Source organism: Camelina sativa, chromosome 9 (genome assembly GCF_030686135.1).
Source record: "Camelina sativa cultivar CO46 ecotype springtype chromosome 9, ASM3068613v1".
In the NCBI taxonomy this organism is placed as follows: Eukaryota; Viridiplantae; Streptophyta; class Magnoliopsida; order Brassicales; family Brassicaceae; genus Camelina; species Camelina sativa.
The window spans coordinates 38,156,715-38,179,135 of record NC_141888.1 but is presented as its reverse complement, the minus strand read 5'-3'; the positions used below and the strand labels follow the sequence as shown (position 1 = coordinate 38,179,135).

Sequence of the window (22,421 nt, the reverse complement as noted above, 5' to 3'; positions counted from 1 at the left end):
TAGATTAAAATCATGTTTAAAAGTTTTATTAAAGATATATTTACTATTGTAGAAAGAATTTTTTTTTAGTATTATAGATCATAAATTATATGCATGCTTTGTTAGATTTATTTTAATTAAGATCAATCTTCTTTTTCATTCGGAATCATGTTCGAGTTCGATATTTTCCATTTGCACATGGAAAACGATATTGCACATATGCATTACAATTAGGTCTAATACAAGTATACACAACCATGAGATTTGATTGCTAACTCAAAACAATACAAAGAACATTAATGAGTAGAGAAAAAAAAGTACATAAATAGTTAACAGTTAAAAGAGAGTGTTACATATAACGAAATCGGTACACCTTCTTTATATATACATCTTTACTTTTAGCCGCAAATGCTCCTAACGACACGGAATAAGACATGGAAAGGAATTGTCGAGAGTGTTATCAAATTAGAAAACAAAACGCTAGTCGTGTCTAGCTAACCAGGTTCCACTGAATCCGAAATTTGACTATGTCTCTTAAACCGACCCAGATAAAAAAAAAATGAATAACATGTTACTGAATTGACCACTCTTGTTCAGTTTGCCAAAACCAATAACCGAGAAATTCATAAACGATTTTTCATTACAGAAATATCTTACATGTTGATCATTGGAATCTACGAAAATATACAATTTTTTCTTAATACAAATTTGACATTAAAACAAAGTAACACAAATTACGTAACTTAAAAGACTTAGACACAAAAGAGGGACCACTTATATCACATCGAAATCACACACAAAGACACATAAAGTCAACTAAAAATAGAAGAAATATCTCACACTTGATTCATTCTTGTCTTTCTACAACTTCATAAGTCGACGATGGAGAAGACTTAACCGGAAATATTCTGTTACCGGCGGAAGAAACGCCACCGCCTTCTCCACCGTCTACCCCGCCATCTCTCCTCTTCTCCAACTTCTTTTTCATCATCTTTTCCTTCTGCTTCTTCTGCATGACTTGTAGATGTGCGTAGTTTGCTCCAATAGAAGACATTTTTTTTGCTTATATATAACTTACGTTAATTAAGTTGATTATTATTACAAGACCAAAGAGAGAGTGTGGTTAAAAGAATAATGAAGTGAAGGATGAGTTTGGTAATGATGAAGAGAAGTGTCGTAATTTATAGAGAAACGACTCATGCTTTATGACCGTTGGTTATGATTCCATTCTCATCATTATGCTTCTCCATGCTCCATTATCTTTATCTCTTTCTTTATTTTCCTTTCTTTAATCGATTAGTTTACTGACTTTGACCCAGCCCAATAAAAAAATAGTTGGAAGAAATTTATGGCAATTATATTTTTTGATAGATGAATCATTCATTTTTAATTGGTACTAATATGATTAGTATACTTAAAATTTCAACAAATGTTATCAATAAAATTATACTTTACAGTCTAATAATCCAAATGCCGAAGAAAATAAGACTCGATAAATTTTTAATTTTGATGAATATTCGCCAAACTGAAATCAATTGTAAAAACATATCACTGAAAAGAAAAAAGCATATACTCATTGAATATAGATACTTATTTTGTTTATTTTTCTTCGTGTTATATATGTCAAGTTAAATATCTCAATTTGACGTTGAAAAAATGGCTTTTGAATCCTTACTTTTAAACATCAGGAGACGGAAAACAAAATTATGCCTTTAAACCTCATCTAATCAATAAAAGGGAACATCAATACAAATTACAGCATTAAGCTACAAGTTGGTTTATTTTTCTGAAGAATATATGTTTACTCGTTCATGATAATGTAATTATTCCTGAGTGAGACAAACAATGCATTAAAAGCAGATTAATTAGCATAGCTAAATGGAAAAATAAAATTTGTTCAAATATAATGAAACAAGTGGGTCAAAATAAACATGCATTAGAGTAATATCAAATTAGAAAGGAAGTGTTATCTAAAAATGGTGGCCTTCGCTTTAAGGTCGGCTCTTAAGGCATTATGGAACCATATTATAATAATTTTAAATAATTATAAACCTGTGCACTGGTTTTAGCTAGTATGCTAATTAAAGTTGTCATCAATTTTTAGTTTAAAAATTACCGACCATTGAGTGTCCGAGTCCTCCCAACGCGATATGTATATGTGATCAGTCGTATGTGCCAAACTGTATTGTATTTGTACATATATATGATTTGGAATCATTTTATCATATTACTAAAGTTAAGTTTATGTATATCGAACTAATCTCTAATCTACTTGTGCTTTTCTCGTTTGGAATCACATTTCTAATTTATATTATCACGCCATAGTCCATAGTAAAAAGGCATGCTCAGAGAAAAGAGGAGTTTTGATATTTGCGCATCCATCAAGATCGAGGTCTAGGATTCAGTTGTTGTTGTTGATGATGTTTGTTGATGAGTTTGGGATCGGTCGAGCCACAACAACCTTCTCTTGATCTGTATCTGAGTATCTCTGTGTAGTTGTTGTTCCGTCCGTAAGTCAGTTGAATGTAACCTTGAGTTCCGCTCTCTCCATATGTTGTAAAGCAGGGCATGAAAGACAAGCTTATAAATTGAATTAAGTCTATTATTTGTGGTAGGAGACTTAATCCAATTCAGTATGCTGTCAAATGTCGGTGTTGGTTGAGGTTGGTGGTGATTGAAGAAAGCTATCCAAAGGTTGTAAGAGAAGGATTCAGTTGTTGTTGATTTGTTGTTTATGATTTTTGTCAAGTTCTATGGCTATACAAAATTTTCATTATAAAAATAAAAATAAAAATAGTGATGGAAAATACTTACACTTATTTCAAACAATATATTTCAAAACGTTATCAGTTATTTTCTTCTTGTGGTCAAATTCTAACCCTGATGAAGGTTGGTCTTCGTTACAAATACTCAAATGGTATACCGTATACGTAATTTGTTTTTTTTTTTGTTTTTGGGATAAAATATAACTTGTTTTTCAAGTTGATTTAATTTAGCTTTATGTGTGATAGTGAAAACCCTTTGTTGATAAACTAAAATAGCACTTCAGAAACAAACGTCTTGTCAAATTAAGTACTGCAGATCCGAGAAAAAATTCCATATATGTATACTATTTTAACATTCACAAACATTGAAAACTATATAATACACATATATCATAATTGGTGATTTGGTGTGCTTTGAACCACAAGCCACAAGGAGTGACTTGCTTTAATTATATTACTATATTATATACAATACTAGCAACTTATTATAGACTATAAATATTAAAAATGCATTGTGTCAGTTCAATCAAAGCACAAAGGACAGAAACAAAAAGGTTTAAACTTTTAAGCCATATATATTACCACATGTCCACATGTATTTGTTGTAAAAAAGCTATGCACTACATTTCATAAATGTACTATATATAAAAAAAAAAAAATCAGGGAAGAGGAATGATAGATAAGTCAGATAATGACTTATTGGCCACTAATCTCCCACCATATCATACAAAACTATATATTTTGACTTTAATTTTATTTATTCATTAAGTACTCTTAGAAAATTTCACCAAAACAGAAGTATTTGCATGCATGCATGCATGCATGTTTATTAGCAAAAAAAAGAAAAGAAGAAGAGAGTATATGTTGCATGCATGCAAGTTTATGTGTAATCTATCTAAATTAGGTTATACATTTACAAAACTATGTATTTAAACACACATATATATATATATATACATGTTTATATGATTATGAAGTTGATATTCTATTTAAGTATGTATTAGTGCTAATAGTGCGGTTATACATATTGTTTAGAGAACTAGGATGATGGATTAACTTAAATTATATATTGGTGCTTGTGTGGTTCCAGATTTATGGTGGTTATAGTGTTTATATATGTTGTTTTAATTTGTATTTTTTTTATGTCGAAGTGCTTTTTTTTTTTTTTTTGGTCGAAGTGCTAAGTATTAAAATTTTAAAGCGAGCACTCTGAATTTATTACCTTGGTGCTATTCATTAAGTTTTGTCAAATCAATGCTTATCCCAAGAGAATAACTAATTCATTGTGCGATTCAATTTGATATTTCAATATAATCTCCAAATCATGGTGTGGTTTAATGGTTAAAGGATTCACACATTGAAAGACTAGAGTTCGAATCTTCCGATACTATTAATTCTAATCATAGTTTTTTTTTTCTTTTTTCCTTGAGTTGGTCATTGTGGTTGTTTTAAATGACAAAAATACATGATTTTCACAAGTTTATTTGAAGAAACAAGAAAGAAACAGTTCTCGTTTCTCCGCTAATAACATATTGGGGTCGTGATATAAGCTTTTGAGTTACGGCGGTTGCTTATGATTGTTTAATTTTTATTTTTATAGTGAATCTATATTAAGTTTAAAAGGTTGTTCCTTCAAGAGTAGCTTACGTACAAAGAGTTTGGATCCAATTAAAAGAGGGAGTAGGGAGGGGACAATTTGTCCCTAGTTGACCCTAAAGGCCACACAAAACGAAACAACAAAATACTTCTACTGTCTTAATCTCTAGATTATTGTTGTATTAATAAATTCGCTAGAATATTGACATGAATGCTGTGGAAAAAAGAAAGAAACAAAACAAATGTGGAGATAAATAATCATAATTAAAAAAAAAAAAAATTTCAACCAAGCAATTAAACAAATATTATTGATGTCTGATGATGAATGGTAATTACATCATTTTACCATGTTTAGATGTCTACATGCCACATGGTCACTTTGTTTATGAAAATATTGAAATCAGCTAAATTTATAAAGTTTAGCTAGAAAATTTGAATTAATAGTCAATTCGGGTTGATAAATGCATCGTATCATAGATTAGATATGACAATTTTCCCTACTTTTTGCTATGGGAACTTTTGGATAATTTTGTAATTTGTTTGAACGGTCTTGACTCTTGAAGTGTAATTCACACTACACAGACCTTTGTTTTTTAATTTTTTTAAAAAATGCATTACCGAAAAAGGAAATACTAACAAATTATTGATATTTACCTATGTTGAAAAAAGAAACCCGTTAGAAACAAACATTCACAACACAAGCTGAGTTCGTCAACAGGAGAGGTATCTGACTGAATGGAAGAGATCTCTGACTCTAATAAGTTCGAGTCTTTTCTTTTCTTTACCAATACGAAAGATCTATTAGATTTTAACATTCAGAAACAAACTCTGATTTCTCTCACCACTTAGTCAGATGGATTTCCCTCCGTGCAGTTGAAAAAATCTTCCATTGTTTCAATCAAAAGCCATATTTATAGAAGGCCAAGTGTCTTCAGTTGCTGGACATGCTCAGACGGTAAAGCCGGTGGCGACCATTCTGACCCTACCATTTCCTCGTCTACATCCTCGACCACATACTCCTAGAAACACCAACCAAATAAAGAACAAACAATAAAAAAAATTGACCAAAACGCTACAGGAGACTGTAAAAGGTTAGCAAATTTCACCTTTGTTAGCATTCTTTTGGCCAGAATGTGGTAATGGCGCTGCCAAATGCGTTGTCCAACCATGGTTGCAACCAATACGCTATAGAATATACCGATAACTGTAAATAAACCGAGAATTACTAATGCCATTATGAAGAGTAATGGTAATCCGGCTTCCCCTGCACCTCCAAGGCAACCTCCACACTCACTAACTGCACTTGCACAGCCTTCAGTACAAGCAGTGCAATCCGCCCACATACAAATAGTTCCTGGTAGATGGCAGTCTGTGCATATCCTGCATTTTGATATTATGTTTAATAAATGGGTAAAGTCAACTCGAGCTTTAATATTTTTTGTTGTATTGTAGTTTAGCAGATAAAAGAAGAGGAGAAAAGGAGTTATCTAGTTCCTATTCTTATTTCCCACTAGCTTTTGTGTAACAGGCTTCCTCTAGATTGTCTCACAATTTATAGTCTCTGATACTACTTATTCATACAGAAAATCACCCAGGAGCCAGGTAAGGCAAAAGCCCACATATTCCGGTAAGCTATATCTTACGAAACTCTATCACGTGACCAAATGAGGAACACTTCTAAACAGGAGATACCGATCAATTGATTCTTAAACAAGAAAAAACTGAAAATAAAACAAAAGGAAGAGGTATGGAGATTGTACCCAGGCTGACAGCAACAGAGACACAATTCACGGCAAGGCTGTGCTAAATCATTGCGAACTCTTCGATCGTAGCAGGTAATGAAGCATCCAGATAGACCCAGCAGAGCAAAGAATAATAAAGCTCCTGTACAAAACAAACATCATCGTGTAAATAAACTTTACACATGTAATTTTTGAGAATCACTTGGCACAAATTTCTTTAGTAATTTTCATGAAGAGCTGTGTAAAGTACAGATTTATGATTCCTAATCTCTAGTACACCTACTTCGAAAATTCTTATGTAGTTCAAAATTCTACGAGATCCATAATTCTAAATTACTAACAGTACATTGCTTAACTTGATCTTTAAGTCTAACGGATGACAAAACCTGGCTTTACTTCCTACTATGTAGAGGCAGAAAGGATATGAACAATGAGATCATCTGAGAGAAAAATTCTTACATAGGAAACCCAGATTCTGATCGAAGCAAAACACTAACTAGGACATATGTACAACAACAGACTTATCACTTCCATCCTACCACCTAAACTTGGAAGATGTCTTTTATGAAGAAGATACTATATAATCTAGAGGACAATTTAGATATTATAGTTCAGGATCATACCACACATGTAATAAAACGTGACCTCACTGTCAAAACCCCAAATATGACGAAGCCATGATTGCTGGTAACTATCTATGAAATAGACCATGTAAGCTAATGCAGCAATCACCTGGGAGAAGATGGGCCATTTAGAGAACATGAATAAGATGTATTACCAAATGAAAGAAAAAAAATTCTGTAAGAAAAGAAAGCACAGATGGAAACTGAATACTTACAAGCTGAACAGCAAGAAATATGGATAAAATATCACGAGTAACAAAGAAGCGAAACTTCAATGTCCGCCATTTCCTATCTCCAGCACTATGAACTCTCAGATAATATGGAGCCTTGCAAGTTGTGCAATGCGCAAACGCAAAACCTTCCTGCAGTAAAAAGAGTTTACTGGGCGTTAACATCTCCTAGTCATTATTGTACCCTGGTACTGACTAAAACAACACCAACTCTAATCATCAATCATGTAACATATATCAAGTCTGAAACTTTTACATCCAAAACCATCCTTCTTTAGCCTTCAAATGGTTTTCTTATTCAACGAAAACAAAATTTTACATCAAGAGGGAAGTTCGTTTTTAGTTGCCCTGACCATCCACCACTAATAACATTTACACAAGTTGTCATATTAGATTGAAAACGGAAGGGGCTAACAACAAATACTAATAGTCAGAGAGTGAAAGCTACCATTTACAGCTATCCAGGAGTAACACTAATGGCTTCCAAGAATGGACCCAAGTTGAACTACAACGTATGAAAAATAAAAGCACCTTAATAGCTCTCCAATGATCCAAGCAATCACGATGTACATACTTTGATGTTCCTTTGCATTTGCATGGCGCAATGAAATCCCTACCTGACCATAATCAATAAATGAGCTTGAATCAACTCCTTTACAAGAGTTTTATCACTACAGACTAATCTAAATCACACCAGAACCATATACGATCTACCATCTGTATGAGTTTCTTAAATTCAGTGATTCATGTCTAGTCGCACCAGTGATAAACCTAAAAAAGCATTCGAATTTTAATCGAATTATATCATCCGAATTCCACAACTGAAGTTTGGCATATCTAAGAGCACATTTTAAAAGGTTATAAGATTCCAACAACCAATGATCTGGGAAGCAACGAATCTAGCGGGGACATTACCGTCAGTTTCAAGGCAGATTCGACACTGAATCTGTTCACCAGGTCCAGCTTCGAGATCGATCTCGGAAGAAGGCTCCACGATCGGCGACGGCGGAACCAACGGCGACAATTCCACTTCGTCCGCCATTCAATTCCGAAATCTGGGTAAAACCCACGAATACCCAGAAAGCGAGATGAAGGAAAAAACGAAACTTTGAAGAGCTCCGATCCGATTTCGTTAAAATTATATCCGGAAACTGGTAGGTGTTTGTTGCCGTTAAACAAGTATGTGAATTGACCCGTCACTCACCGGTTCTTCGCCGGCACACAGTGATGATGATCTTTTTTATGTGTTTTGACCTTTTTGCCCTTATCCCTCCACAAAAATTAATGTTACAAAAAAAAAGAGAAATGTCTGAGCCCGGGTTCGAACCGGGGACCTCTAGTGTGTGAGACTAGCGTGATAACCGACTACACCACCCAGACTTACTTGTGAGAATTTTAAATTTACCTAATATATAGTAAAATAATTTAGTTACCCTATTTTTCAGAGGGGGAGGGAGGAGAGCTTCTTCTAGTTGCTGAGTTTGTTTTTGTGGGACACTGCCGTCAACGATGACGAAAGATAGAGAAGAACGTAAGAGGGAGAAGAAAGAGAGGAAGGAGAAGAAGCTTCGCGAGGCTGAAGAGCTCGCCGTGAAGGAGAAGAAAATCTCGAAAAAACATAAATCCAAATCCAAAGAGACAGAGAAACCCAAGAAGAAATCGAAGAGACACGTAGTCGAAGAAGAGGAGCAGTCTCCTAAGAAATCGAAGGAGAGCAAGAAGAAACACAAGAGATTGATATCATCAGATGATTCCGAAGAAGAGGAACAACCTCCTAAGAAATCGAAGGAGAGCAAGAAGAAACACAAGAGATTGATATCATCAGATGAAGAAGAGCCAGAGACTCATCAAATCGTCGATACAAAGTCCGTTAAGGTCGCGGTTGTTACAACAAAGAAGGAGTCGGATTCGGATTTTGAGTTGGATAAGGAAGACATCAAGCAGCTTCTTGAGTCTTACTCTAAGGAAGAGCTTATTAACCTAATTTACAAAACCGCTGAGAAAGGTTCTAAATTGATCTCTGCTGTGTTTGAATCGGCGGATAGAGATAGCAATCAGCGCAACATATTCGTGCGTGGTCTTGGATGGGATTCGACGCATGAGAATGTCAAGGCGGCTTTTGAGGTTTACGGGGAGGTAGAGGAGTGTAATGTGGTTATGGATAAGGATACGGGGAGAGCTAAAGGTTTTGGCTTTGTCTTGTTTAAGACGCGTAAAGGAGCTAGAGAGGCGTTGAGGAATCCGGAGAAGAGAATGTATAACCGAACTGTGGTTTGTAGCATAGCTAAGCCGTATAATGCTGCGAAGACGCGAGAACCTGTTGAATCTGTCAAGATTGATTTAACTCATACGGCTAATCAGAGTGAAGTGGCTTTGCCTGGTGGGATTGATTTGGCTCCGGGACATGTGCATGGACTTGATAAGGGACATCAGCAGCAGCAGCAGAATATGGCAATGTATGCTGGATACAACATGCCCTTTTACGGACATGCTCAGCCTCCTCCTGGTTTTAATCCCATGTATGGTGCAATGATGGCTAATCAAGGTGCAATGATGTCTAATCAGATGGTTCCTGGTTTACCGAACTATCATATGTTTGGCTCGGGTATGATGAACCAGGGACCTATGGTGCCACCAAACCATATGGGAATGCCGGGGCAATATGTTGGTGATGGTAATGTTAATGGTGTTGGTGTTGGTGCTGGGCTCGGGTATGATGAACCAGGGACCTATGGTGCCACCAAACCGCCGGGGCAATATGTTGGTGATGGTAATGTTAATGGTGTTGGTGTTGGTGCTGGTTTTGATGGTAAAGGTGCTTGGTATCTGAGATAAGAGAGACCAAGTGGTATGACCCTCTTCTCTGATATTTTATGTTGATTAGATTTCAAGTTATAGATTAGGCTAACGACTAGTCCGGTATCTTCAACTTGATATTTTGGGAATTTCCGAGTTTTTTTATCTTCTATGCCTGCTGTTTCAAACTTACTTTTTTGGTTTCATTAACTCTGGTCTCTTTTTAAGGAGGTTTTATTCATATATGTCCCATTATTCTGAGGGAAATGTGCGTTTAAATGATGAATTCTCTTGCTCTTGGTATTGGGAAGTTTCCCATTGGTGTTCTGCTCTGTTCTCATAAACTGATGACATGTGGTCGTTTTGTCCAGAAGATACAGTTACTATTGGTTTTAAGTCGTTTGCCATCTCTTTGTTTTTGAGGATCGCAAAATCTTCGTTATCTTCTCTGTCTAATGAATGGGGAAGTGTAGTCCGTCCCTTTTGGGTTTCCCCATTATGGTTTGAAGTCCTTCCTCTATACCATCAAACACACGTTCTGTTTTTCTTATGTGGCTCTCCTTAGGGAGTTTTCTCTTCTGTTTTTCCCCGTTTTTGGTTTTATGTCTTCCTGTTCTACCATAAAATGTCTGGTCTCTATAGTTGGAGAGGAAGCTTATGGCATTTGTAGACTATATGTCATAACTGCCAAAAGTCTTTCTCTTCAAGTGCAGTTGGCTTGAGACCCGTTTGTAGGATCAGACATAATGGTTTAACATTCTTGTTTGAAATTGTCTTTTCAAGTATTGCCAAAAGTTTCGAGACTCTATTGAAAGCTTCCTGTTGATTTTCACCGTTATGAAGTCGAGTTTTATATCTCTCTAGCATTCGAGTTTTATATCGTTCATCACATTTCTCTTTTTTTTTGTTAGTGTTGACCCTCGCTTTTGTATTTGCGAGTGCATTTCGTTTTCAGTCTACAAGTTTACTTGCCTAAGATTCAAGATTGTTTTGGTTCATTGGTCCTTCGACGCTGTTTTTGTTTTCACTTATTTATCTTTCTTCCGGGTTTACCATCTTTTTTTACTTGCTCGCTCGTTATGGACTGCAGTAGAGAGTATAGCTCTGCTTGAGCATTGTTATCCAGACTTTGCGGGTTTTGTTTTTAACCGGATTTCACAATGACCGATGATGCCCAATCCTCGATTTGTTAGAGAAGATCAATTTTGTTTTTGGTTTTGTATTGTGTCTTTCTCCTCCACCAATGTTTTTAATACTTGCAGCTATCCATATGAATCTACTCATATTCATCTATTGTTATGCTTCAGCTGTATCAACTTTTGTTTGGTTTGGTTTTATCTTCAGCTGTTCTGTTGGATCTTCACAATAGTGAGTTTTTCTTCTTTTGTGAAGGCTTTGTTTTTTCTCCTAATGTGGATGGAATGGAACTTTGAAGATCCAACAGAACAGAAACAAAACTCTATTTAAGATCTCTGGTCGAAGAACGATTTTGTTATGGTGGTATTGATAGCAGTCATTTATTTTACATGTGTTCTGATTACCGCATATATGTAGTAGCGTTCACCAATCGCGTTTGGCTTAAATTGAACCGCAAAATTATACTCAAACGCGCGATATCTGCGTTTTGAAAACCGAGTATATAAATAAATAGAAGATAGAAAAAGCAAATCGAAACCGAGAAAAAAAAAAAATCAAAATCCCTAAAAGCTTTTAGACTTATCCATGGCGAAAACCCTAGACAAATCAAAGAAGCGCAGACTCGTGAAATCCAAATCCAAGAAACTAGAGAAGAAGCAGAAGATTAGCGAACAAGAACAACAACCTGAATCCTCGACGCCATACTCAAGTTCAAGCTCCAGCTCTGATGATTCTAGCGATTCGGAACCAGAGAAACAAGCGTTCGAATACGACCCAGAAGAGCTCCGAGACCTTCTACGACCTTATTCCAAGGACCAGCTCGTCGACCTCGTTTGTTCCGCCGCGAAGATCGGCTCCTCCATCTATTCCGCCGTCGTAGAAGCCGCAGACCGTGATGTCACACATAGAAAAATCTTCGTTTATGGACTTCCATGGGAGACGACTCGCGAGGCTTTTGTTGAACTCTTTGAAGGCTATGGTGAGATTGAAGAGTGTACCGTCGTTATAGATAAGGTTACTGGTAAGGCCAAAGGGTTCGGATTTGTTGTGTTTAAGACTAGGAAAGGAGCTAAAGAGGCGCTTAAGGAACCGAGGAAGAGGATTCTTAATAGAACAGCTACGTGTCAGCTTGCTTCAATGGGGCCTGCTGCGTCTGGAAAGGGCCATGATCAGGCTGCTCCGGTGAAGATTAGTTTAGGTTCGATGGGTAGTCATGGCCAGCCCCAGCAGCCTCAAGGGCAACATATGTTTAACGGTGGTGGTATGGCTGCATCGCCGTATATGTTAGGGAACCAATACAATCCGTATATTGGAACTGGAATGTTGGGGAATCCAGCTTTATCAGCAGTTGGGGGAGGCTACATGTATCCCATGTTAGCCGGTGCTATGGCTCATGGTGGTATGGGTTCTGATATGTTGTTACAGTCGAGTCAGATGGGTGGGATTGGTGAGCCAGGCGTTGGTGTTGCTGGTGTATCAGTTCCTGGCAACTACTTTAGAGGTCAGCAGAGTCTACCTAATAATAATGCTTATCCTGATACTGATACTGGGAAAAGAGGGGCGGGTAAAGATGCGGATGCTGGTGGTTCCTCCTTTCAAGGCTACTCAAACTATTCATGGTACGCTTACTCTTAAATGTTTATGTGTTTATTGCAATGTCTGTCGTCATATTCTGGTTTGAATGTCTTTGGATAAGCATATGTTGCATGATTCATACATAGTAGGCGCGTAGGTCCTTAGGCTTATTTCTTAGATTAACATGGATAAGGCTTTGTGGTAGTATTGACATGTCAGCTGACATGATGACTCTCAATATCTTTACTAGTTATTGTGTTGGCTTAAATGCCTAATTAAATGTTTCCTAGGAGGAACTGCTACAGGAATGAAATACCAATAGGTTCTTGAGGTAGGTTATCATTTTCATCTACCGCCTTATTTATTATTAATGAATCTTGCTTGGATTCAAGCTTAGATATTTTTGGATGGGTAAATAATTTGTCACTCCAAGCTTTTGTTTTATTTTATTTTCCTCCAGTTTTGTTTGTTTTTCATTTTTGGTTTCTGTTTTCTGTTGTTTTACTTACAGTCAGCCATGGTTTTACAGTTTTGTTAGTACCATTTGTTTTATCAAAGTTACTTTCTTTATTGGTTATGGAAGTTTGGTGATGGCAAGGATGAATATTGTTACGTTTTGGTTTGTTTCTTGGCTTATTGGTTTTAGTGTTGCACTTGGTTTTACAGTTTGATGATTCACCATCTCTCCCTCATTTGGTTTTAGTGTGAACGTTTTAAATGGACCTGTAACACTTTAGCATTGAGCTGATCTTGCTGTTTTAGTCTTTCATGTTTTATTGTTTTTATGTTTGTCCCTTTGATTTCTTTTGTTTTTATTTTTCGGGGTTATCTGACCAAAAGAATTGGATATTGCTCCTGTTTGCATATGGTTTCGTTTTTCGTTTTAATCTTTTGATAAATTTATGTTTGGTTTTTTTTTCTTGAACTCCAACTTTGCAGATGATGTGAGCTGAGCATGAGAATGAAAAACATGCAGTTCTGGAATTTCATTTTTAACAGTTCTTTCTCCCATCTCCGTTTTCTTCAGTTTCACTTTGTATTAACTTCATGATACTTCTATTAAAAAGTACTTATTTAGTTTTTAGTTTTTTGTATTGTTTTTTCGTTCTTGTTTTCTTTTCGGTTTGATTTCACTCTTGTCCGGTACCATTTGATATGACTCTCTATTAATGTCATTGTGATTATTCGTTAAAGGCCTCTGTGCAATCTCCATGGTAATGTGACTCGCTTCTGCGAAAAGGTCATCTTCAAGAGGTTTATTCTTTTGTCTAGAACTAATGGTAGTGCCTTTTTTGTTCCTGAGTTTACTTTTGATCAAATGGATTCTCAGATGGCCTGGCTTTTCTTCATTATTCAATCAAAGTGATAGGATTAAATTTCTTTAATCATATATGATGACTTAAGTTGACTGTTGACCCTTGAAGCTGTTATATTAATTTGATCACACTTGATGACCTCATTAGCTATGCATGTACATGAATAATGATGGGCGTAAGAAAAGAAAGCTGGTGCATTGGATCTGGAAATGGTTACACTAGACAAAAGTCTTTTTGGTTTATGGAACAACAAAGACACAGTCGAAGCTAAAGCTGGTGATGCCTTGAGATTCTCTCCTCTTCAGGTAAAAAGAAACACATAACAAGTTTTGATTTTTGAGTCTAAAATGTTAGAAGATAGAAGTGGTTGTTCACTTCTTCCTCTTCTTTGGTGGCTGAAGTGCTTCCTCGTCATCTTCTTCCTCTTCCTCCTCCTCTACCTCTGCCTCCTCATCGTCGTCGTCTTCACCACCATCTTCATTCTCATCTTCATCATCCTCATCATCCTCGTCGTTCTCATGGTTCTCATCATCATCATCATCATCGTCATCATTACCGTCATCCCCTTCAGGTTCATCATCATCATCATCTCCAGCTTCACCATTCAAATCAGGATCACTTACAGGTCCTTTCTTGGTCTCCTTTCCTTCTGCATCATCTGCACCGCCTTCTTCATCTTCTCCATCATCATCATCACCACCATCATCATTGTTGTTTCCATTCCCTTCCACTGCATCAACCACCTCGTATCCATTCTCTAAAACATCACCACCCTTCAAGACTGCGACCTGCAACTTCAAATGGACTTCATCACTTAACCAAAAACAAGCTTTTGTTTCACATGATCTTTACAAGTCAATCAATCAATACTAACAAGTTAACATGATATTAAATTGTTAAATGGGCCGACATGCTAAATTGGGACATGGGCTTCTTCTAGACATTAGATTTGGACAATTTGAAAGCATAATCTATGGAATATACCTCTTTGATACTTTTTGGACCCTCACAATTTTTATACTAATATATTTTTGAAGTAGAAAAACTATATCTTCATATTCCCCATTAAAGCAACCGTCCTCACACTATTTTCACCAAAAGTTTTAAATTTAATTTACTTTTCCAACCACCCATTCTACAGATGTCGTAAGTCGTAACGTTGCGAGTCGGTCAAGATTAGTTTTTTAACAAAAATTTCTGTTGTGTGTGAAGCGAAATATATGACAGATTCAGCACATGAAAATATAGAATTTGTTTTTTTTATAGTTGTTAGGAAAAATACTTGTAAGGAAAAAAGAAGTTTTGAGAAAATTGATTTTTTTTTTAAAGAGAGAACTTGCCTGAGCGAAGAGCTCTAGCAAAGAGGAGACCACAGTAGCCGTTAAAGCCAAAGCGGTGCACTTCAGCACTGAAGCGTTACCAAGAACCAGAGACAACCTCAAACCTTGTTGTTCCAACTCCATTCTTTCTCTTCTTTGTTAACTCTGTATTTAACAGATAAGAAATCTGTTAGATCTGCAATGATAGCAAGAAAAAGAAGATAAAATATTCAGAGAACTTTCTTGTACAGTTCCAGAATGGAAACAAAAGAAAAAATAAGGTCTGAGAATTTCAGAAAGAAAGTAAAAATAAATTCAAAATTCAAAAAGAATAGAGAAAAGTTACATAAAGAATCAGAAACAGAGGAAAGATTAAGGTCTGAGAATTATAATACATACAAAACAATAATTTGTTGACAGAGACTAACAATAACAGAAACAGAGACAATAAGGAGAAGAGCGTACCAGAGAAAGAGCTTTGAAATTGGGAAAGAAAGAAAGAGAGAGAGAGAGAGAGAGAGAGAGATAGAAACTAGAAGAAATGAGCTCTGTTCATGAATGGAAGTGTTTTGAGATTTGTGATCAAAGAAGAGTTGTTCAGAATCTCAGATATAGGAGAAGAAAGAGATGAATGAGAGAGATGAAAGAGAGAGAGTGAAGCTGCCCGTAGTAGTTGTTACTACGAATCCTTAGGGCAGAACGGGCAGTGACTCTGTGTGATCATCTCCAAATTGACCTGCCACGTAAGCTAAACAAGTGTGGGCTCTCTCTGTTTAGTCATACATTTTATGCCGACCAAGATCTTTCTTCCTTCATCTATGTATAATGTAGTCAAGTCAATGGTTAGTGTAAAGAAAAGGCTTTTGGTAACAAACAGAACCATATTCTCTTCTTCTTCTTCTATACTTCTTTCTAATTGTTCCCTTTTACTCCCTCTCTCTCTCTCTTTCCTCTTTATGCTTTCCCAAAAATATCTCCATCGTTCATTATTATCCCTTCTCCTTTAGCACTTACGACTCACATGCCTTGTCATCTTATTCTAATGCTCACTAATGATGATGATGATGGAACTTGAATACCAATATAACAAAAACAAAGATAGAGGACAAGTTTGGTTGGTTTCCAAAGAAGTCATACCTGTTCTATTGTTTCTTTTGTACAATGGCTTAAGTTAGACCATATAAGAATTATTGGATCTTCCTTATTCTTCTCACCAATAATCTCGGCATGAACAAAACCCATCTTTGAAATGGTGAAACCTTGTTGCGTCTCTCACTATTATTTCCCTTCCCACAAGCTTGGAGATGAACTTTATAGCCGTATGGCAATCATTGCACACTCTGAGATTCTTCATGATCGTCAATGTGGTTTTATCTGGAGTGTTAATTAGCCCGAATGCAATTGCTAGTTTCTCGCTGTGGTGCCTTAGAATCTGTTCTTTAACCTCTTCTTCGAGGTCGTGTAGTACAGAAGCAGTGTCGGGAACATATCCCATTTCCTTGATCTCGTCCCAAATCTTTTTCATTGTTATGTAGATCTCATTCTTCTGTGGATGAGTCCCGTCTTCAACTCCAAAGACATGGACTTTGTGCTTCACTTCAATCCAACTAAACCCTTGTTCCTTCTTCACTCTTCCATCTTTCATGGATTTTCTTATTTTGGCAGATTCTTCCCATTTTCCGCAAGCTGAGTACAAGTTAGCCATGGCTGAGTATGCTCCGCTGTTCTCTGGCTCGATAAGAAACAATCTCTCTGCTGCAACTCTCCCAAGATCAACGTTCTTGTGAACCCTGCAAGCAGAAAGCAGTGAACCCCATGTCACTACATCAGGCTCAATCGGCATCTTTTCAATGAACTCTAGTGCTTCCTGCAATAAACCAGCCCGTCCAAACAGGTCCACCATACAAGCGTAGTGGCTAAGAGTAGGTTCAATCTTATATACGTCCTGCATCATGTGGAAGTATTGACGGCCTTGGCTGACCAAACCAGCGTGAGTACAAGCAGAGAAAACACCAACAAATGTTATGTGAACAGGTCTTAGTCCTTCCATCAGCATTGTCTCAAAGAGCTCGAGTGCTTCTTCTGCATGACCGTGCTGTGCCAATGCTATAATCATGGACGTCCAAGATACTGTATCTCTTTCACTGCGTATCAAATCAAATGCCCGCCTTGCCGATGTAATGTCACCCGCCTTTGCGTACATTGTTATCAATGCGTTGCTGACAGAAACTGAATAAATTTCCCCTGACTTGACAGCACTCCCATGGATTTGCCTTCCATGACCTAATGATGCCAAACTTGAAGCTACGCTTAACATTGCCGCAAGCGTGTAACTGTTTGGTCTCTGCCCACCTCCAACCATTGATTTGAAAAAGTTTATAGCTTCACCATACAAACCATGTTGCTCGTATCCAACAATCATCGCGGTCCATACAACTACATCACGATCTTTCAACGAATCAAATATCATCTTAGCTTGATTCATATCTCCAAGCTTAATATACCCATCAAGTAAAGCTGTAAAACCTTCAATCTTGAGATCACCAGTTCCTCTCTGTTCTATCAATCTCCGAGCAGTCTCAACCCCTCCACACCTCGAATACATCGAGATCAAAGCATTTAACACAATTCCAGAGATATCAAATCCAGTAGTAACAATATGCGAATGAATCTGCTTCCCAATACAAAGCTTCTCAAGATTAGCACAAGCAGATAACACACTCGCCAGAGTGAATCTATCAGGTGACAACATAGAATCCCTCAGCATCTTCGAAAACATATCTAGAGCTCTGAGATCATACCCTCTCTGATTGTAACCAGCAATCATAGAGTTCCAAGTGACTATATCACGCTCAGCCATTTGCTCAAACTGCTCCATAGCTAACTCCATCTGACCAACCTGCATATGTAACGCAATCATAGCATTCCAGCTTGAGATATCTCTAACCACCATTCTATCAAAAACAACTTTTGCCATCATTGGATCACCACATTTTGCATACATATTAACCAGTGAATTCGATACCGAAACGTTACCACGAAGGCCAAGCTTAACGATGAAAGAATGAACCTTTTTACCTGTCTCCAAACACCGAGTTGCAGCAACCGATGCAAGCACATTCGTAAGCGTAAACTGCGTCGGCTCAATCCCTTCCTTCATCATTTCCCCCATAGTTCTTATAGCCTTACGATACTGACCAATGTTCTTATACCCAACAATCATCGTAGTCCACGAAACCGAATCCTTTTGAGGCAACCGATCAAAGAACTCACATGTTGAATCCATATCTCCTCGCTTAGCATAAGCCGAAAGAACCGTGTTCCATGAGAAAGCTGTCCTCTGAGGCATTTCGTCGAACAGCTTGCGTGCGTGAAGAGCGTAACCGGTCTTTGAGTAGACGTTCATTAGATTATTAATTAGGTAAACGCTGAAAAAGAGACCCGATTTGATAACGCGACAATGAACCAGTTGCGCTGTGAAACGACCATTGGACTTGTTTACAGATTTTTGCAGGAGATTGGTGCAGAGTTCTAACAGAGTAGATAACGAGAGTGGAACCGGAGCATCCATTGAAACTGTAGATTATAAACTTATTTACAACTTCAACAAATCTGTACAGGTGACAACTTTACGGAAAGAAGAAATAAGATTCTTGTCATCAAATAGATGTTTTTAAAAAAAAAAAAAATGCAATATATTTTGAAAAATATATATATATATATATTTTAGTTGGACTATATATATAATTTTTTTTGTTTCACATGAAAAGAAAAAAAGAAAAACTGAAATAGAATTGGGGTGGTTTGCTAGAATAATCGTATTTGATAAACTTCTTAACAACATATCATATCACTCTAAGTGACAAATTAATAATGTAAAAGAAAAAGTGACAAAATCAAGAAACTAACACTAGAGGATAATGTTAAGAAGATATATGAGTTGATGGGTTTGATTGGTAACATAGCCAAAGCTGTAAGCTAAAGGTGTAAGCTGTTATGGAATAGTGCAAAGCTGTAAGATAAAGCTGTACGTGAAAACTATACAAAAAAAAAGCTGAGAGTAAAGTTTTTAATAAAGTTTTTGGTAAAGTTTTTGTGATTGGTAAAAATTCAAAGCGGTACAATTTGTAATACTTTGTTTGTGTTCACCAATCAGTACCGATATATCAATGAGAAACAACTAAACAACTGAACGACAGGCCTATTAGAGTCCAAAATCAACGTAATTGGGGATAAAAGTATAATTTTAGGGCATCTCTAATCCCACTCTATTTGAGAGTCAAATATATTATTTAGAATTAAATCTCTATTTTAGAGCAACATTTGTTCCAACCATAATTTATATTTTACTCTAAAATAGATAAAATGATAAAATTGCTCTATAGATAGAGCAACCCTATTTTCATCTCTATTTTTTTATACTAACTCTATTTTAGAATTGAAAATAAAGTAATACATTGGAGAAAAATAATGTTCTATTATTTAGTTATTTTATTTTAGAAGAAAAAATAGAGATATACATTAAAGATGGTCTTAGTATTATTTTTATTTTCCGACAATTAATTAAATTTTTTTTCTTTTTCATTTTTTTAAGGATACATATCCAAAAAATACGAAGTAATAATATCAAAATATTATTACAAAATTGAATTATATAAAAATGATGATAAATATACTTGACAAAAAAAAAGGAGAAAGATAATGAATATGTACATATCTTAATACAATAAATTAACAATATATCACCAAATTGTCCAGAACAGAAAAAATAAATCATTTGCGAAACCCTAGCTCGGATAGATTCTTGTTAGTATCGTACTGCTGCGAAAAGGGAAAATGAACCATGGTCGTCCCGTGATTCTTGCAACGGCTAGCCATGATCATACCATCCGATTATGGGAAGCCCAAACCGGTCGTTGTTACCTTGACTTTGACTACTATGATCCTGCTTTGGTGCCTGTGGGTCAATTGGTGTGTGGTGGTTTCTCAATACTAATCTCTGTGACACTCTTTTAATTTTTTTTTTTACATTTCATCTGAAACTTTTTTTTTTGTGTGTATTCAGCATGTAAATAAGCATGTAAATAGGCTTGAGATAACCCCAGATAGGCGTGGACTATTAGCAGCTTGCAATCCTCACATACTACTCTTCGATCTCAATTCCATCGACCCTCATATACCTGTAATTAAATATCCTTTTTTTTTTGTTCTTTAATTCCTTGGTTGAATGAATGATCTTAATTGATGGCATGATTAGGTGAGGACTTTTGTATCACACACCAACAATGTTGTGGCAGTAGGATTCCAGTATACTGGAAACATGATGTATTCAGGATCAGAAGATGGCTCAGTTAAGATCTGGGACTTGAGGTAGCTATAGTACACAATCATGTTTTGTAATTCTTTCTTTTTAGCTCAATGCTGATTTAGATTAGTTTCATGATCTTACCAACAAATTGCTGACACTGACACTTTCAGGGTTCGGGGATGCCAAAGGGAGTTTATAAATGATTCACCAGTTAACACAGTTGTTTTACACCCAAATCAGGTTACATCAACTATATATCCAAGTCATGTATCATCTATTACTGTTATCTCACTTTGTTATCTTTTTTTTTTTTCTGTATAGACTGAATTGATATCTGGAGACCACAACGGCAATATACGTGTATGGGATCTCAGAGCAAATTCGTGTAGCTGCGAACTGGTTAGATTTTTTATCCTAGGCGCTAGTTACATTTTCTGAGCATAAGTAGATAAAATCACTTAGGTGTATAACTTATAGGTACCTGAAGCTGGTACACCTATACGGTCTTTATCCGTTATGTTGGATGGGACAACGGTTGTTGCTGCTAATAACCGTGGAACTTGTTATGTATGGCGCTCATTGCGTGGAATACAAGTACTATTCCGATTCTGATTATATGAAAACCTTTTTATTTCTTCAACGGCCTTGCTGTAGTTGTACTCATGCATCATGCCATTTTAAAATTTCGATTGTTCTTTTCAGACGATGACGGAGTTTGAGCCCCTTCATAAGCTTCAAGCTCATAATGGTTACATCCTTAAATGTCTCCTTTCTCCTGAAAACAAGTAAATTATGTGTTTCTTATTCTTTCTCTTCGTCTTGTTTCTTTTCGGAAAGGTCTTACATATTTGTTAGCAGATATCTAGCGACCGCATCATCTGACAAAACTGTCAAAATATGGAACGTTGATGGTTTCAAACTAGAGAAAGTTTTAACAGGTATGGATCTCCATGTTTTTGGAACGGTTATTTCGTTCTCCAATACACTTTGTTACACTCTCATGCATCAAATATAATTTAACAGGACATCGAAGATGGGTCTGGGACTGCGACTTCTCAGTTGATGGAGAATATCTTGTAACAGGTATACAATTTAACTCTATTTACTGGAAAACTTGTGCGAGACAGAGGAGTCTTTTAAACTTGTTATGTGATTATTGTAATATTGTATAGCATCATCGGACACCACGGCTAGATTGTGGTCGATGCGAGCGGGAAGAGAAGTGAAGGTGTACCAAGGTCATCGCCAAGCCACTGTGTGTTGTACAGTCCGTGATTAATTAAATCCTGTAAAATCCAAAAGGCTAAAATTATGACTGTGTTGTTTGTTTTAAAGAAAATTATTCTGTACAATATTTCAGTTGGAAATTTTTTCCAAATTGCTCCTCTGATTTTTTTTCTTGATCAAGAACTGATTCTCTCTACACTAAAAAAACCAAAAAAAAAAAAAAGAACTCTGATCAACAATATGGGAGGCCTTGCAAAGTAAAGTATCATTTTTAACTACTAGAAAATTCAATTTCTAAAAGCTACACCATTGCAAAGTAAAGTATCATTTTTTTAAAAGACCTTGAAAGACAAGTAAACTCCGAACCTATCGAACCTCATTTTGAGTTCGATAAATCAATCCACTAACATGATTAGCTGCCACAAACATAACATAACACCAACAAAATCAATGCTTGTATAGATTTTGATTATACTATTGAAATTTCTAGAGTTGTGAAAACAGGATCGATCAACATTAATATTTACAATTAAAAAATGTCAATATATAAGCTCATCAGCTCAACGACATATCGTTGTTCATACAATTCACCGAATTAAAACAAGTAATCACCGAATTATCATAATGTAGCACCACTCCAAACAATGCATAATGTTGTAGTCATAAGGAACGGAAAGACACAATTAACCTACTCAACCACGAGATATGTTAAGAGAAATGTTTAGACCAATTACCATCCATACATCTCTCTTGGGCGTTAGGGTTCTTCGGTTTGGTCCTTTAGTTTTCTTTAGATTTTCGAGTAAAC

The 22,421-nt window shown here is 36.2% G+C and overlaps 7 protein-coding genes, 1 non-coding gene and 1 pseudogene across 12 annotated transcripts; 3 read left to right on the top strand and 6 right to left on the bottom strand.

Annotated features, from left to right (window-relative positions):
- Window positions 1-601: 601 nt before the first annotated feature.
- Window positions 602-1,293, bottom strand: LOC109126526 (uncharacterized). Its single transcript, XM_019230173.2, has one exon. It carries the CDS (start codon window positions 1,031-1,033, stop codon window positions 827-829), a length of 207 nt encoding a protein of 68 aa, XP_019085718.1. The 5' UTR covers window positions 1,034-1,293; the 3' UTR covers window positions 602-826.
- Window positions 1,294-4,970: 3,677 nt separating this feature from the next.
- Window positions 4,971-8,190, bottom strand: LOC104713655 (RING/FYVE/PHD zinc finger superfamily protein). The gene is made up of 7 exons (XM_010430826.3): window positions 7,851-8,190; window positions 7,467-7,552; window positions 6,921-7,067; window positions 6,706-6,814; window positions 6,101-6,224; window positions 5,447-5,720; window positions 4,971-5,359 (listed from the first exon to the last, which is right to left on the bottom strand). Exons 1-7 carry the CDS (start codon window positions 7,975-7,977, stop codon window positions 5,252-5,254), a joined length of 975 nt encoding a protein of 324 aa, XP_010429128.1. The 5' UTR covers window positions 7,978-8,190; the 3' UTR covers window positions 4,971-5,251.
- Window positions 8,191-8,241: 51 nt separating this feature from the next.
- On the bottom strand, window positions 8,242-8,315 carry TRNAV-CAC (transfer RNA valine (anticodon CAC)). Its single transcript has one exon. It is a non-coding gene; the product is annotated as a tRNA-Val (tRNA).
- Window positions 8,316-8,382: 67 nt separating this feature from the next.
- LOC104713654 (UBP1-associated proteins 1B pseudogene) lies at window positions 8,383-11,256 on the top strand (annotated as a pseudogene). 2 transcript variants are annotated; one of them, XR_015566192.1, is made up of 2 exons: window positions 8,383-9,783; window positions 10,822-11,256. The product of XR_015566192.1 is annotated as a UBP1-associated proteins 1B pseudogene, transcript variant X2 (transcript). The 2 variants fall into 2 exon arrangements; XR_015566191.1 differs by having other exon boundaries at window positions 8,399-9,783; window positions 11,124-11,256.
- Window positions 11,257-11,396: 140 nt separating this feature from the next.
- LOC104713650 (UBP1-associated proteins 1A) lies at window positions 11,397-14,755 on the top strand. 2 transcript variants are annotated; one of them, XM_087465402.1, is made up of 3 exons: window positions 11,397-12,487; window positions 12,734-12,774; window positions 13,383-13,636. In XM_087465402.1, the coding sequence occupies exons 1-2, from the start codon at window positions 11,454-11,456 to the stop codon at window positions 12,771-12,773; spliced, it is 1,074 nt and encodes a 357-aa protein (XP_087321528.1). In that variant the 5' UTR covers window positions 11,397-11,453; the 3' UTR covers window position 12,774; window positions 13,383-13,636. The 2 variants fall into 2 exon arrangements, with proteins under 2 accessions (XP_087321528.1, XP_010429123.2); XM_010430821.3 differs by lacking the exons at window positions 12,734-12,774; window positions 13,383-13,636 and adding an exon at window positions 13,907-14,755.
- Window positions 12,967-13,656, bottom strand: LOC147939261 (uncharacterized). Its single transcript, XM_087464075.1, is given in 4 exon segments — window positions 12,967-13,026; window positions 13,028-13,127; window positions 13,376-13,479; window positions 13,591-13,656. Coding segments are annotated over 4 exon segments (330 nt in total).
- On the bottom strand, window positions 13,936-15,235 carry LOC104702751 (uncharacterized). The gene is made up of 2 exons (XM_087465403.1): window positions 15,100-15,235; window positions 13,936-14,547 (listed from the first exon to the last, which is right to left on the bottom strand). The coding sequence occupies exons 1-2, from the start codon at window positions 15,220-15,222 to the stop codon at window positions 14,131-14,133; spliced, it is 540 nt and encodes a 179-aa protein (XP_087321529.1). The 5' UTR covers window positions 15,223-15,235; the 3' UTR covers window positions 13,936-14,130.
- LOC104713653 (pentatricopeptide repeat-containing protein At2g22070) lies at window positions 15,003-18,762 on the bottom strand. 2 transcript variants are annotated; one of them, XM_087465400.1, is made up of 3 exons: window positions 16,216-18,762; window positions 15,544-15,894; window positions 15,003-15,243 (listed from the first exon to the last, which is right to left on the bottom strand). In XM_087465400.1, the coding sequence occupies exon 1, from the start codon at window positions 18,647-18,649 to the stop codon at window positions 16,289-16,291; it is 2,361 nt and encodes a 786-aa protein (XP_087321526.1). In that variant the 5' UTR covers window positions 18,650-18,762; the 3' UTR covers window positions 15,003-15,243; window positions 15,544-15,894; window positions 16,216-16,288. The 2 variants fall into 2 exon arrangements, with proteins under 2 accessions (XP_087321526.1, XP_087321527.1); XM_087465401.1 differs by lacking the exons at window positions 15,003-15,243; window positions 15,544-15,894 and having other exon boundaries at window positions 16,135-17,977; window positions 18,157-18,747.
- A 1,052-nt stretch (window positions 18,763-19,814) lies between these two features.
- On the top strand, window positions 19,815-21,776 carry LOC104715901 (non-functional target of rapamycin complex subunit LST8-2-like). Its single transcript, XM_019230219.2, has 10 exons — window positions 19,815-20,049; window positions 20,144-20,260; window positions 20,336-20,448; window positions 20,557-20,626; window positions 20,708-20,785; window positions 20,864-20,980; window positions 21,089-21,171; window positions 21,245-21,324; window positions 21,410-21,469; window positions 21,559-21,776. Exons 1-10 carry the CDS (start codon window positions 19,915-19,917, stop codon window positions 21,663-21,665), a joined length of 960 nt encoding a protein of 319 aa, XP_019085764.1. The 5' UTR covers window positions 19,815-19,914; the 3' UTR covers window positions 21,666-21,776.
- The last annotated feature ends 645 nt before the right edge of the window (window positions 21,777-22,421 follow it).